At 41.2% G+C, this 14,502-nt stretch overlaps 1 protein-coding gene across 1 annotated transcript; it reads right to left on the bottom strand.

Moving 5' to 3' along the window:
- Positions 1-10,295: 10,295 nt before the first annotated feature.
- LOC106958705 (cyclin-dependent kinase inhibitor 1C-like) lies at positions 10,296-12,355 on the bottom strand. The gene is made up of 3 exons (XM_015050752.1): positions 11,248-12,355; positions 11,045-11,135; positions 10,296-10,590 (listed from the first exon to the last, which is right to left on the bottom strand). The coding sequence occupies exons 1-2, from the start codon at positions 11,810-11,812 to the stop codon at positions 11,047-11,049; spliced, it is 654 nt and encodes a 217-aa protein (XP_014906238.1). The 5' UTR covers positions 11,813-12,355; the 3' UTR covers positions 10,296-10,590; positions 11,045-11,046.
- Positions 12,356-14,502: the final 2,147 nt, after the last annotated feature.

Raw genomic sequence — 14,502 nt, 5'->3', positions numbered from 1 at the left:
TTTCTGGAAGACAGTCCAGTTGAAGGACCTCGGTGCTTCCGATTGCAAGAAGGATGACTCCAAAATCGGCCTCGCCTGGCTGCGGTCTGATGAATGATGCCTCTTTGTGGAGGCTGCCTTGGCCGGCCCTTTTCATCCCGACCAGGAGAGCAAGTGCGAGGCATGAATAGCATTAGTCCGAGTCAGTGCACACATAGCGGTGTAGCCAGCCCTGAAAGCTCGGCCTGCTGGCCCTCCTCCCTCAAGTTTTATGAGCCAAGACGATTGAGGGAGAAGAAAAACTTTCCTGCCAATGGAGGAGAGCGGCGGGGACGCAGAGGCGTCACCGAGATGGATGGATGGATGGATAAAGCGGAGATAGCAGCCGCTCTCCAGAAGACTCTCGTCCGGCGGAAGAATTGACGCGAAGGGGAACAGGTTTGCAGCGGAGGAGCTGAAAAGGATCCGAACAAAAGGAGGGAGGGTGGAAGAATGGTGGCGGAGGACTCGGGCTGTCAGGACTGGCGCTGGGTCGGAGTTAGATCTCATTTCTCATCGTGTCATCGCACTATCTGCATCTCCTCCGCTCTTCTCTATGAACAATTGCACGGCCACAATGGGACAGACCTCTTCCTGGGGAGCCGCATATGTTCCTCCGGTGGTGAAGCTGCAGCTCTCGCTGCAGTTTTGGATAGCTACAGTATGTGTGAAACCGCTATAGGTGTTTCTCATTGTGCTGGTCTGAACCTGGAACCTCATCGATCGCAGACCATAGTCAACACTAAATCATCTTCCGTCAGCCTCTGCAACGCCTTCAGTAGCCACTCAATGTGTAATTTGTCATGCCACAACCACAAGATATTTGGAGGATTGTATGTAGCGCATAACTATGAATTCAAAGGCAAACTATATAAACAAGGCAACCTATACATTGTTTCAAATGGTCAATATTTTGTAGAGCCTACTGATGCAATTACCGCTTTTCGTCCTTTGGGAAATACAAAGGACATCGGTTTCTTTTACACATCTGGAAACTGATGTTTTTCTCATAATTCCTTGCAGAGTAGGCCAAGGTTAGACAGGCTGAATCTATGAACAGTGATTTCTCAATGTTGCCACAGATTCTCAGATAGATTCAGGTATTCATCTTAAAACACTCAATCTACTCCCTGCTTGTATCATCAGGGTTGATGTCTTGGTCAGAAGCGAACTTGACTTTAGATTTATGAATTTCTGATTGGTTTTGGTTGAGCTCAGGCTTCTGTGACACATTTGAGGAACCTACAATGCATACACCACGTAAAGTGGCACAACATAGAGTTGAGTTAATCTTTATAAAGGAGTTGGCATCTTACCCTGTTGAGGAAAGAAATAAAGTAGAGAGAGAAGGTCATTAGACTGTAAACAGTGCAGCACAATAGACACACCGCATTCAGCCCCACCCTGCTCCGCTCCTATCAATCACACATCCCAGATGATTTTCACCTGACTCACCCTGCCGTTTCCACAAGCGACAAAATTGAGCTGGAAGATGTTAAAAAAAGGCTAAAACTTGAGAAGTTCCACTGTTTACTCAAATTGTGATACAAAAGCAGTAAAATTTTATTTGAAATCATATGTCAGGTTTACTTTGGGCTTATTAATAAAGTTAAATAGTCATGTCGGATTGGGCTCAGACACAACGTCTATGGCCTCAGCTGGGTCAGGTTGGATTTTTTAGGTCCAGTCTAAAGGAAAAAGTGTGACGCTCACATGGCTGTGAGCTCAGAAATCCCCAAAGTCTACCAATTAAGTCTGATTTCAAATTTAAAACATCCATTTATGCAAACTTTATTTTTTCTGTTTTGTTATATAAATGGTTTGCCAGGTGTGGATGGACAATTAGACTTCCTGTCGCATCCTGTATCTAAAGCCCAGCATTAAGCTAATATGACAGAGACGTAGCTAATATCATTAACAGTGTGTCTGGCAGGAGAGCCGGTGTTGCATTGTGCCAGCTGAATCTCTGTCATGGCTTACAGCGAGACTCTACAGGGGAAATGAATGAGCCGTTGGTAATGTTATTAGTTACACCTGCTTTTCCCTCAACAAAAAAAAAAGTTACGTTTTCCAGCTCGACGGAACAAAGAGGCGCGAGTCTGCCGGGAAGCCCCATTACAAAAAGCAACTTCCATGAAGTCACACGAACAGAACCGCTATGAATATCTGCGCCGCTTCTGGATATTTCGGGGGCTTGCCCCTGAGGAATGAAGATAATGGAGGTCTTCTCCTTTTTGGCGCCAGGCGGTGTTGACCTTGTCACCTTTTTGGGAGGGGGTGAAAATAAGAGCGGCTCCAAGAGAATGGAAATCTCTTGATTGGCAGTACTTAGAAATGTTTCACTTTAAGTCAGCGGGCTGCCAAATGTTATTTTGGCTTAATAACAAGGGAAATGAAAGCGTTCTTATTGTAGTCCGTGTTATTATGATGTATATGGGGAAAAACTTGAAAGAAGAGAAAAATGTCAAATTTAATTTATTTTTGGGGGGAAAAATTGCTGATGCTGAACTGATTCACTTAAATCAGTTAAATCCTCATTTAATATTAAACCTTTTTTTCAACTGCTCAAACATAGATGACAATACTTTTACCAAACAGTTTCAGAAGCGTAATGTCATTTTAAGTTACTTTACGCTGTAAACACGTATCTGCTGTATTTTGCAGTGTTTCCGTAGTTTCAGAAAAACTGAAAACATCCACATTGACATCAAAAATTAATCAAAAACTGAAAAACATTTTATTACTAAATTATAAAAAGAAATCAACATATTTTGTTAAATGCTAAGTTATCATTAAGATCATTTTGTTTGATCTGGTTTGTCCACTGGGTAAAATAATAATAATCATAAAACAAATGAGAGATTTTGCGGATGATCTGAATGTTTAAATTAAAAGTTAGAAACATTTAGTTTGTATTAGCTTGTAAAAATGACTCTAAGGATCTGTGTCAGTTTAATAAGTTTAAAAATGTTCCCTGAAAAATGTGTTGCTCGTTGGCAACAATTGCCTAAAGTTAGCAAGTTTTTCTTCAAGACTGACTTTACTAATCCAACTACAGGCAGACACAAATTAAATTTCTTAACCACAAACGTGACGTCGTTCTGACTAACATACATTATCCCTTAGCGCTGGACACAATGAATCGAGCTAACGGTTAAATAAACCAACATTTTCATTTATATTCAAACCATTTTGTTAGAATTTGTTACCAAAAGAAGTGGCTAGAATTATAAGAATTTAATAATTATTTATTGTAATATTTAGAAACCAGTATGCTGTATTAAAATTTTGAGAATTTGAATATACTACAAAATTAGGGGTAAAAATAAATATTGCTTCATATTAAGACACACTGAAGTGTTCAACTCCCACAGGGAATAACTTTAGGTGTCTTATCTTGTAATGAGATTTATATGAAGTTAAAACCAAAATAAGTTCTTGTTTAAACAAGAAGGGTTGTAAAAGTAAAACGGCAACACGCCATGGCATTTCTGAGCGTCATCTAAGAACTAGGAGAGTAAAAAGACGGAAAGTCAGAGGAGCATTTTTAAGAAGTGGCAGTCTGTCATAGGGACTTATTTTAGTATCTCGTTATAATGAGAAACTTTCTCATCTTGATGAGTTCTGTATCTCATTGTAACAAGACACTGAGAGTTTCTCATCCCGAGATATTGATCCTGGATTAATTTCATAACTCTGGCAGGTAAATGCTACAGGCTACTGATAGGTTGATTTTTATATGTATTATAAAAAAAGAATTATCTTGCCTATGAAGCATTAGGCATTAAAGTTATTTAAGTTATTAATTTAGAAATTCAACAATGGCAACTAATATTGGTTTGGTCAGCTATTAGCTGTCCTCTGGTCGTGTGTGGCTCACACCAAATTGTGTTTAGGCTAATTTATCAAAATGTGTTCTATTTTAACTAAACAAAGAATAAAGAAATGTTTTATGATGACTGTGAAAGATTTTGAGGAATGTAGTTGTTTATCCAGCTTAAGTTTAGCAACACCGCTAATACTAAAAAGTCAAACCTGCTAGCAAATTGAGCTTCTTAGTCATGCCGTTTTAAGTGAATCTTATGTGTGGTTGTCAGGAGAAACGTTTGCATACCAAATTGGGAGAAGATTTAAAACGTTTGTGTCTAGCTTTTAGCCATTGAGCAACAATGTTAATGATTTCTAGCTAGCTAGAAGAGCTAGTTGTTCTTCTTAACCCTGAGTGAGACATAAAGAACGGGTAGTGATGTCAAATGTTCAAAGAAAGATTTACATGCCACGTTGTTAGAGTAAATTTAAAAGTTTCACATTATTACAATTCAAAAACTTTTGAACAGTTTAAGTCAAAAGTTTTATTATTTCTTCAAGGTAGTTATACGCTTTAGATTCAGTTTTTGTTTATTTCTATTTTGGGGGCATGAGGAAATGGATGAAAGAAACAGTGAAGATGCTTGTTTAATATGATTCTAGTGCTCTGTAAAATAGGGTAAAACTGCACTTTATTAATTAAGTGGTTTTGTTATTGAGTAATCTGAGCCTGTAGGTTTTGAATGTGTATTAAGGAAGATGATACTGTAGTTTTGAACATTTAAATACCCTGTTGTTTATGAAATGGTTTGATTCATAAAATCTTTACAGAAAAACAAAGTTTAAGTAGCAGCAGCCAGACTTATCAGTTCACAAACCAAATGAAGTAATCATAATGATCTTAGTACTTTTATAAAGAGATTGGGAACGCAAATAATTTCTGCTACTATATATTTAATAAAATTGATCCAAAATAAATGCATTCAAATTCTTGCACCAATTTTACTAGTAAAAGTTTTGTTTTATTAAAGTAGGCCCGTCTCTAAACCCCACAGTGTCGCCACTCGCTTCATCACCTCGACCAAACTTTGTAAAACATCTCTAAACGATCTCAGGTTTTTTTTTTCTTTCTTTCTCCCTGTGCAAAATTAAATCTGATCCCCTTGATGCGTGGGGAGCGCAAAGCGATTTAGAGATCGAAGCGGCAGCTTGATTCACCCCCCCTCCTTCCTTTCTTTACCTCCTTCCTACTCCAACCAAGACCAAAGTCGAGATGCGGGGTGCGGGAGGGGGGCGAAACAGGGAGGGGTCAGAGATGCAGAAAGAAGATATTTGAAAAGCTGCCACGAGTTCCCTGTCACACCGCCTCCTGCGTGGATTGAGCCATGCTCTTTGTTATCCACAGGCATGAATACTGAGTGGATGTAAAGAGAGGAAAAAAAGCCAAAGAGAGAGAGGGAGAGAGGAAAGAAAAGAGAAAACACTGGCCTCACGTCTGCATCTGGTGGCCGAACTAGAAGTAACTTGACCTGCAGATTCTCTGCAGTAATTCCCCTCATTGTGGGAAAATGTTAAACTTTGCACACACGGTCGATTGCTCTATTTGGACTAATTTGCGTTCATTCGTACCGTACACCAAGGTAATGGTGTACAAGATCATTTCCCTCTGAGATGAATTAAAAATATTCCAGGATTTTGAGCTAAATGTTGCCGGTGGACGACTTTGCTTTTCTTTGTGCATTTAGTGAACTGTCTAATGGCTGCTGTTTTTCTGTTTTCATGCACAAAACCTGTTATTGTAATTAGATGTTTATAAGAGAGGTAAGCCTGTGGTTCCGTACATAATTCCTCAATTTCATGATTTGTTTGAGTCATTATTTTTGATGAGCATGCAAATATATCGTCTCTTGCTTCTTTGCAAACTCTATTCATTCACATTCACAAGGAGACAGGTGTCCAACAAGCTGATGAACCCCCACCACCACCAAAACACACACACACACACACACACATGCACAATGCTCACACACTCACGTAGGAGGATGTAAACTTCCAGCAGGATTAAATAAGGATTATTTTGGGATTATTTTGGAATGTCATCCAATAGTCTGAATTAATTGCACTGTTTAGTCCTTACTTTGCAGTTTTAATAAATAAGTATCTGCTTGAACAAGCATCAAATAAGTCTTGCAGATGTTAAGTAGACTTTTCTTCTTCAGGTTCCCCTGCAGCGTGCAACACAACAAATCCTTGGTTTGCTCCATAGAAACTCATTTAACTCGACTAATTTCTGATTTTTCCTCTCTGTTTCTTACAGCTGCACACCTGTTTAATCGTTGAACTCGGTTCTACGTCTAAACTTTAAAGCATATTTAGCCCTGAATAACCCGCAGTGCGTCGCTTGAACTTTACAAGTCCCTCTTTCTCCACCTGTTTCGGCCTGGAGCCCCAAAGCACAGCCAGGCGTGCGTTATTCAGGTTCCCGTGCGCCACTCAAATACTCAAAATTAAATGTGGATTTTTTTTTTTTAGTTATTTTTTTAAGAGCTGGAAGAGGTAAAGAGGGGGGTCAGGGAGCTTTAACTCGGTGACAAAGCCTCATTTGCAGGTCAATGCGATGGCACACTCGCCTCTCCTCTCCATCCAGCTCTCCTTTGTTCCCAGTCGCCTGCGCCGATGCCAGATGGTCATGGAAAATGCTAATTCTCACACACACACATGCACGCACACACACACATACACCCCAGCTCCTTACCCCTTCTCTGGCCAATTTTCCTCCTCTCTATATTTAATTGCAGTCTTCTGCAGACCGTCCCGGTAATTACGTGTTTCGAGTGGAAAACGCGTCCCTGAAATCTTTTTTTTTTTCTTTTTTTTTTTTAAGTCGCTACATTTGCACAAAACCCGAACGCTCAAACGTCCCGTGCAGCGTGGCTTTTAATATTTGAAGCCGTCGGTCAGCTCCAATTGATTTTGCATGTACTTTCACCTGTGTTCAAACGAAATAACATGCATTTCAGCATGTTTATGTCAGCTTTTTTTTATTTTTGTCAGACAAAAATGCATTGATCTGAAGGGAAGTTTGACTTTTTTTTTTTTTTTACAAATATGTCCAATAGGTTTTTGATCACAAAATTTTAAAACAAAAGCTCAAAACTCTCTTCTGTCCTGCTCGATTTTCACAGCATCACTTTTATTCCAAGCTCAAATAATCAAAACGTAACCCTTCCTGTGTTTGATTGTGCAAATATAAATGCCTAATCAAGGTGTTACTCAGCTGTTCCTGCTTTTCTGAAAAACCTTTTCCACTTAACGTATATTCTTACAGGAGAGAAGGAGATATTATTTAAATAAGTGCATAAAAAGATCATAATTTTGCCGATGATGCTGTGATGTAAGCCAAAGGTCACACAGGGGGCCCTGCGGGGCCCATGAGACTGATTCTCCCCATCAGCAGCTGCTTGTACAATGATGACCCATTGTCGAAGACATGTTTAATGAGCTCTGCATGTTCGCTGTCATCTCTTTCCTTTATGTCCATCATACTCTCATCATGCGCTCGGTGAATGAAGTTATAATGGTCCGACGGGCCTTTGTGGAGCTAATTTAGAACCTTGAGGCTCCGTGCGTGTGAAGCAGTCCGAAAACAAACGACGGTCTCAACCGGTCGCCTGAAAGACTGGCCCGGGCCCTACAAATTTATTTCTGTTCGGCTTAAAGAAGAGCTTAGCGAGTTGTTTTTCAGGCCTTAACCTGTGAACCTTCCCAGAATGGCTCAAACTCGAACCCTTCTCAGCAAACGAGAGCGACTTAAAGGTCCTATTTACTGGGACAAATTTTATATAGTTACACAGCTGCAGGGACAAATAGGGGAAGATGACCTGTTTAGCACCATGGAGGGGGCATGAAGGGAGGAGCCGGGTGGGGCTGTGCGGGGAACTGAATCCGCCTGAATGTGTCCAGTCTCTGACACAGCGGAGACTTCATTAAAGTAACACATAAACAGCTGTTGTCTTTAACATGTAAACTATTGGGGATCTAAAACTGAGCTGAATGCGCCCTGGGCTCCCCCACAGGCATATGGGCGTTAATTAGCTGGATATAGCCATAGATTAATTATAATATTTTTTCTTTGCCCATTGGTATCAATGGAGGAGCCAGACAAAGTGTCCTTTGTTCTCTGACGCAGGACATTCTGTGGCTGGACTGAATGGGTCTTGGCTATGTCTACATGGATTTGCCATATGGCAACAAAAAGGAAAGAATGGTGCCAGAGAGCGCTTTGTGTTGGAAATCAGAACAAGCTCGCCGTCACAGCTTACGGCTGACAAAGTCACCATCAAAAAGTCTCCGTTTCCATCCAAACATTCGTGTCATACAGTCATGGGAGGGCCAGGTGGGGAGTGGGGGTGGACTGGAGAGAAATTATGAAATATAGCCCCGTATTCGCTTTGTGGGCATTGACGGGCGACCATGCATGGATGCAGCAATGGATGGATGCATGCATGCAAGGGCCCCACGTTTGGCTTCTTTCAATTAAGGGTAAACTTGCAAGTATGACCTGTTGAATGGTTTGTTTCAATAGACGAGCACCATTACAAAGACTAGTAGTTTTCTTTTTGCACTTTCTGGCAGGTGGCCTCCACGCCCGGTGTATCCACGGCGGGGTAAACAGAGTGCGTGTGTGTGTGAGTGGGTCCTTTGGAGGGCCTTGTCGAGTGCGGGTTGGATGGGTGTGCGAGTGTGTGTTTGGGGATGGGGGCGGTGGGTGGGTCTTTGCGGCGGACAAAGCGGGGATCCAAAGGCAGCTGCTGCTTCTTTACAAGGGGCGAAAGGGCCTTTAAATCTGAGCCTATATCCCGCAGCTGCCATTAGGGGTTGCTGCGTCTGAATGCGGGTTTCCCCCCGCAAAGGGTCTTTGGGTTCGTGTGAAGCAGATCCACGCAGACAGAAAGTGGCTGCGTCACTATGGGGGCATTTGATATCTATATCTGTGATGGTGACGGAGAGCCGAAGGAGCCAATAAAACACGGAGCGGTCGCACTTTCCACGCACTCTTCAGGTTGAGATGCTGGTCGTTTCACTCCTTCATAAACTGTCTGGCGGTTTTGATTGTGTGGACTTTTTCCACACCCAGGCAGTGTCATCAATTTGTACCTGCAGGGGTTTGTCCTGTTCTGGTTCTGAGCACATGATGAAATGTGGTTTTATGAATTAAATATGTAAAATATACAAGAAGAATATCCAAAGAGTTATTTTAGAGTGACCGGGTTTCAGAGTCTGCTGTTTCATTACAGTTTTCTGGCTATAAACCTTTAAGTATTGTTGATGTATACAAAGTCCTCAGAAAATAGCTACTAATTAACTTATAAATTTAGCGTTTAATAGCTATTTAGTGGCAAAATTAATTAAAATACCCAAGAACATAGAAAAATGATTAAAGTAAATTTTTAAAGTAGATAAGCAGTAAATGGTGACACCTTTAGGACATGTAAAAACCCCTGCAGAGACTTAAAAAAATGAAAAATGAGCACTTACTTTCATAATTTATTTAAAAAAATTGTACTAATACATTATTAGTACTATATTTTTTGAACAGGCATTCAGAAAATATAGTTACATTAGGAAATTTTTCAAGGCTAATTATCTCAAACCATTAAAGTACTTCATGACAAAGACAATACATTACCATGCACTGGTTTAGATTGGTATAAAACGGCAACATGTTCAGAAAATACATTATTAATTTATAGGATTTACTCAATTTAATTAGACTGTAGTTTTCATATTGAAACACAGAGCAGAACATAAATACATGCATTTTTCCCAACAAACTACCACATGCTTTGTCTGCAGGGAAGCCTGAATTGATCCTGAGCCAGCAAGGCACAAAACACAAATGCTCTTAAAGGTTTAATTTGAAGATGTTTTATTTCCCTCTTTTTTTTTCTTTTTTTTTTTTTCCTTTCAAAAAAATTACTTAGGGCACTTGTATGGAAAAAAATAAAACACACACCATATAACGGCTCAGACACAAATAAATTTAGTTTTTTTTTTAAGGTTTAACAACTATTGGGAAGCTACAAGATTGCAAAACACCACAATGTCTTAAAAAAACAGCAAATAATAAAATAAAATAGAAAATTGGCAACAGACTAAAATCAGCAAGGCATTTGACAAATAAAGAGAAACATAAATAACTTATAAGTTAGAATAAACTTAACATATATACATTTACAGGGGAAAAAAACACAAAGACTAGAATTAAACAAATGCTACTCTCTCTATAAAGCTGTACACTTTTGGCCAGTGTAGAAGATTTTTTTTTCTCTAGGATTGCACAGATGTTAAAACATTTAACACTGTCGAGTGGCTGTATGCAAAAGCAACAATGAATGCTACATTTGTACTGGATAGAAGTCATCCAAGCTTAATCTTTTATTTTCCTTTTCTTTCTTCTCCTTTTAGGGTTTTTTTTTTTTTTTTTCCCTTCTTCCACCCACTCGCCCCTTTGAGTTCCCAAACCGTTCAGTCCTGAGAGGAGCTGCGGGCGGCGTCGAGGCTTCGTTCCGCCGGGGATTCACCGAGGTTCGAGCCGGCGGAATAGCGGGACTCCCCTCTTCTTTGTCCCCGTTTCTCTTCTTCCCCTCCTCCGGCGGCCTTAAAAGCGGCTCTCGGTCCGTAGGAATCCTCAAAAACGCGCAGGGAAGTAGTGCAACCAAAAAAAAAAAAAGTGTAAAAGAAGAAGAAGAAAAAAAACGCCACCTAAGGAGGAAATAAAGAGATATGGTTCAGTTTTTCGACGAAATAAAAAGCATTTCTTTGACAAGAAAAGCGGCGAGTCAGCTTTCCACGGAAAGAAGAAGAATGACGACAGCAGCAGCGAGGCGTCACCCCTTCTTAGCGCAGCGTTTTCCCGCCACATTGTGACGTACGCATCCCCCCCCCCTCCCAGCTCGCTGGTGTTACTACAGCTACTACTATCACTATAGCTGCTCCTGTGATTTCACCACCAGCTCTCTTCCTCCCCATCCCCCACGTCCACTCAGCCAGCCGAGATAACGCTGTCTGGCTCAATCACTTGCAACCACATTATTACAGTATTTATCACAAATGACTAGCTATGTGCTACACTGTTACAATTTGTAGACGAAGAAGAAAAAAATAAAGGCGTAATTGCTATTAATAATTTGGAGAATTAAATTAATGTTCTTCTTACGTTCAACGAATCCTCTTTCGCGAAGTTTGTTTCACCGAGATGGGAGGCTTGGGAAGTCTGTCGGCAGCCTTTTTTCGTTTCACGAAGAAGTCTGTATGAAAGAAATTATAATATAAGTCACAGTAAATAGATTTATCTGAAATTAAAGCGGCTTCTCTGGGGGTATTTTTTTTCCTAGTAGATTAATAAACCCCTGTAACTACCTGTGATGTGCGTGTTGTTGTCATCAGCAGCAGTCGACGACCTCTTGCGCCGAACACAGGGAGCCTGTCTGCGAGTCCCTGAGATCCCTGTGACCGGCCGGTTCTCCTGGTTCACCTCCACCGGGGTCGGGAAGCTGCTTTCCCCGTCGCCGCCGACGACGCTGCTGCGGTCACTCTCCGGTACCGCTAAGCGCTCCATTACATCCCCGTCGGAGCTCTCCGACATAACGGATTCCGAGGAGGGCGTCTGCTTTACGGGCGTCGCCGGGACGCGCGTCCTGCCGCTCTGCACCGATTCCCGATAAAACGCCGCCGTCCTCTCCACGGGCATCTCTTCCCACTCGTAGTCCCCTTCCAGCGGGGTGTTGTCCTCGAAATTAAAGTTCCATCTCTGCTGGTCCCGCTCGGAAATCTCCCGCAGCTTGGCTTTCACATCCCGACTCAGCTCGTCGTGATCCACCGGCCCGAAAAGACTGCGGCACACGCCGGTGCGCCTCTGGAGAGGGAAGGTCCTGCGGGCCACCAGCCTCTCCAGCGCGCTGCTCGATAACTGGACGTGGGACATCTCCGAAAAGAGGACCAATTCCTCACGACAGAGACCCAGGTGTTGGTTTAGTTGTTGTTTCGTTGCGCTGTAAGAGCGTGTCTCCCTGCCCCCTCGCAGCTCAGTTTAAATGTACCTCGATACCGTACGCCTCACAATTTATAACCTCTCAACGTGTCGCGTAGATCCAGGACTTCCTTCATTGGCTGACTGAAACTCCAACCCTCCCCAAATACGCACACAACCCTCACCACGATGCCCTCCCGCCGACTCTCCCGCCTCCCCTTACTCTTCTACCCTTTCGGCTGAGTGCCGAGTAGAGCTCAGCGTTATGATTTCTCTGCTGCACGCAAGGTGTTAAAACTCAGCGGAGCTTCCCTGGTTGTTCTATCAATGGAGCTGCGTAAAGGACTTAAATCTCCATTTCTTTTCACGCATCAGTGACTCGTGTGTCCGAATATTTTTGACATTTCAAGAGTTCAAAAAATGGCCAATACAATTCCAGTTTAATAATTTAATCTCAATCGACCTGAAGATCTTAGATGCAACTGTAGTTACAACTATCTTATGAATTGTTTGCTTCTGGACAGTTTCAAACACACCTGCAGGTTATATCCCATGCCAGCGTCCACACACAAGGGCCCCTTATCTTTCAGTCCTTCAGCAAACAATGAGCGCTTTGGATCATGTTTCCCAGTCCAGTCTGCAGAGATGTTGCAGATGCAACCTTTGCCGCAGCTCTAATACACCAGGTCAAACAATGCAATATCGGGGGATGAAGATTCTAATCATAACAATAAAAGGTTGAAAGTTTAAAATCTCTAGAGCTGCTGTTTTACGCATATGTGAAGGTGCTGTATTATTATTATTATTATTATTATTATTATTGTTCTTGTTGTTTTGCCTTATTTTAACAAAAACAGCTTACGTTAACTCTGCCTGCACATAGCAGAGTCTGTCCTCAGGTCCGAGGAGAGAAAACGGACATCGCCTTTGCAAGGAATGACGGATGCACAGCGACCCTTAGTGGTAAGCAAATGGTACTGCAGTTTGAACATATAAAGCAACTCTGAATAAGGATTTGTAGACACTTTTTCTTGCGTATATTTCTTCCTTCTTTTTTGTCACACTTATACGTTCCAGAACATCATACCTTTTCAAAGACAATATGGGATTTAACACAAAAGGCAATTGTCAAGCAATAATTAAATTTATTTCATTTAAACAAGTTACCAATCATATGCAAAAAGCAGAATAATCATTATTTAATCATGATTGAACAGATTTTTTGAGAAGTTGAGTTCTATGTCACCTAAGCCCAGATTATTGCCATTCTCACAAAGCCAACAAATAACTTGAATAGACCTTGTCCGGTACCATCGAGACACTCCCTGATCTAAAAACAATTCTAGAACAGGCAAGTCACTGACATCTAGCTTTGGATTACAAAGTCATTTTGGGGGGTTTTGGCAATCAAGTCAACCACATTGTAAACAGTCATCCAAATATGGAGAGAGAGTGGCCATCTTACCAAAACTAAGTGTGCGTCCCAGAGGTCACAACAGAACCAAAGGAAGCATCTAAAGAACTGCAGACCTCACTTGCCCTCAGTTTTATAATGCAATACTAAGAAAGAGAGAATGTGAAAGAATGGGGCCCAGGAGAGACTTTTGTGGCAAAAGCCAATATAGAGTTAAAGGAACACAAAGACAAGTCTTACATTCCAACAATAGAATATCATATAAACAGTCTAACACAATGGCGTGACGATCAAGTCTACTTTAGGATCTGAACAACTTGAGATAGTTGAATTATTATCTCTTACAGAAAATCATGGAGAAAAATATGTGCTATAGCTCAGAACAGTGATCATAAACTTAATGAACTGAACTTTCCTAGAAGTCCGCCTCAAAATGACTAGAAACCTTGAGTAAAAGTTTTGGAGTGGCCTGATCCAGCGACTAGTTGATATGTTCAAAGTTAAATCCCAATGAGATGTGGTGTAAACATACGGGCAGGCCTTCATTTTTAAATAAAGTGGATTAACCAGATTCTAAAGCTGATTTTAGGACTTTTACGGCAGCTACGAGTGAAAAGATAAATGGCAGGAGCCGTTTTTTATTTTCTGTTTTGTTAAAACACACAACAGTGGGTCCCTCGCATCACACGGTGACGTCATATGACAAGACTTCCAGCTTGTCAGAACGCGTTATGGCTTCCATGTGAGTGCCATCAGAGTCACATGCAAGGAGACGAGCACCGTAGAGAGGAATTTCCTTGTGAGGATACAGCGCTCACTGCTCAACAACAGCTGATCCAACCATCATGTGATGGTTTATGACTGTGGGCAGGTGATGCAGTTTGAGACATTTTCTCAATGCCACAACTCTCCAATTGTTGTGGTTAAGAGAACTAATGAGCCCCTGTAAATTATTTATTGTAAAACGTAGTGCCTTGCAAAAATCTTAATACCGCGTGATGTTTTTCGATGTTGCCACCATAAATCTCAATGTGTTTTCTTCTACTCTTAATTGACAGATCAGTACAAAGTAGTGAATAATTGTAAAGTAGAAGGAACATTATGCATGTATTTAGCATTTTATTTTTTACAAATATAATTCTTAAAAGGTAAATGTGCATTTGTATGTATCCCACACCAAAAAAACATCTCACAGAGCACTGTTCAAGCGATTATCTTAAAATGGAAACAG

Source organism: Poecilia latipinna, unplaced genomic scaffold (assembly GCF_001443285.1).
Source record: "Poecilia latipinna isolate Pla-1442-1.1 unplaced genomic scaffold, P_latipinna-1.0 Scaffold1008, whole genome shotgun sequence".
NCBI lineage: Eukaryota > Metazoa > Chordata > Actinopteri > Cyprinodontiformes > Poeciliidae > Poecilia > Poecilia latipinna.
Note: the sequence above shows the minus strand (reverse complement) of the source record. Positions and strands in the feature narration are given on the sequence as shown.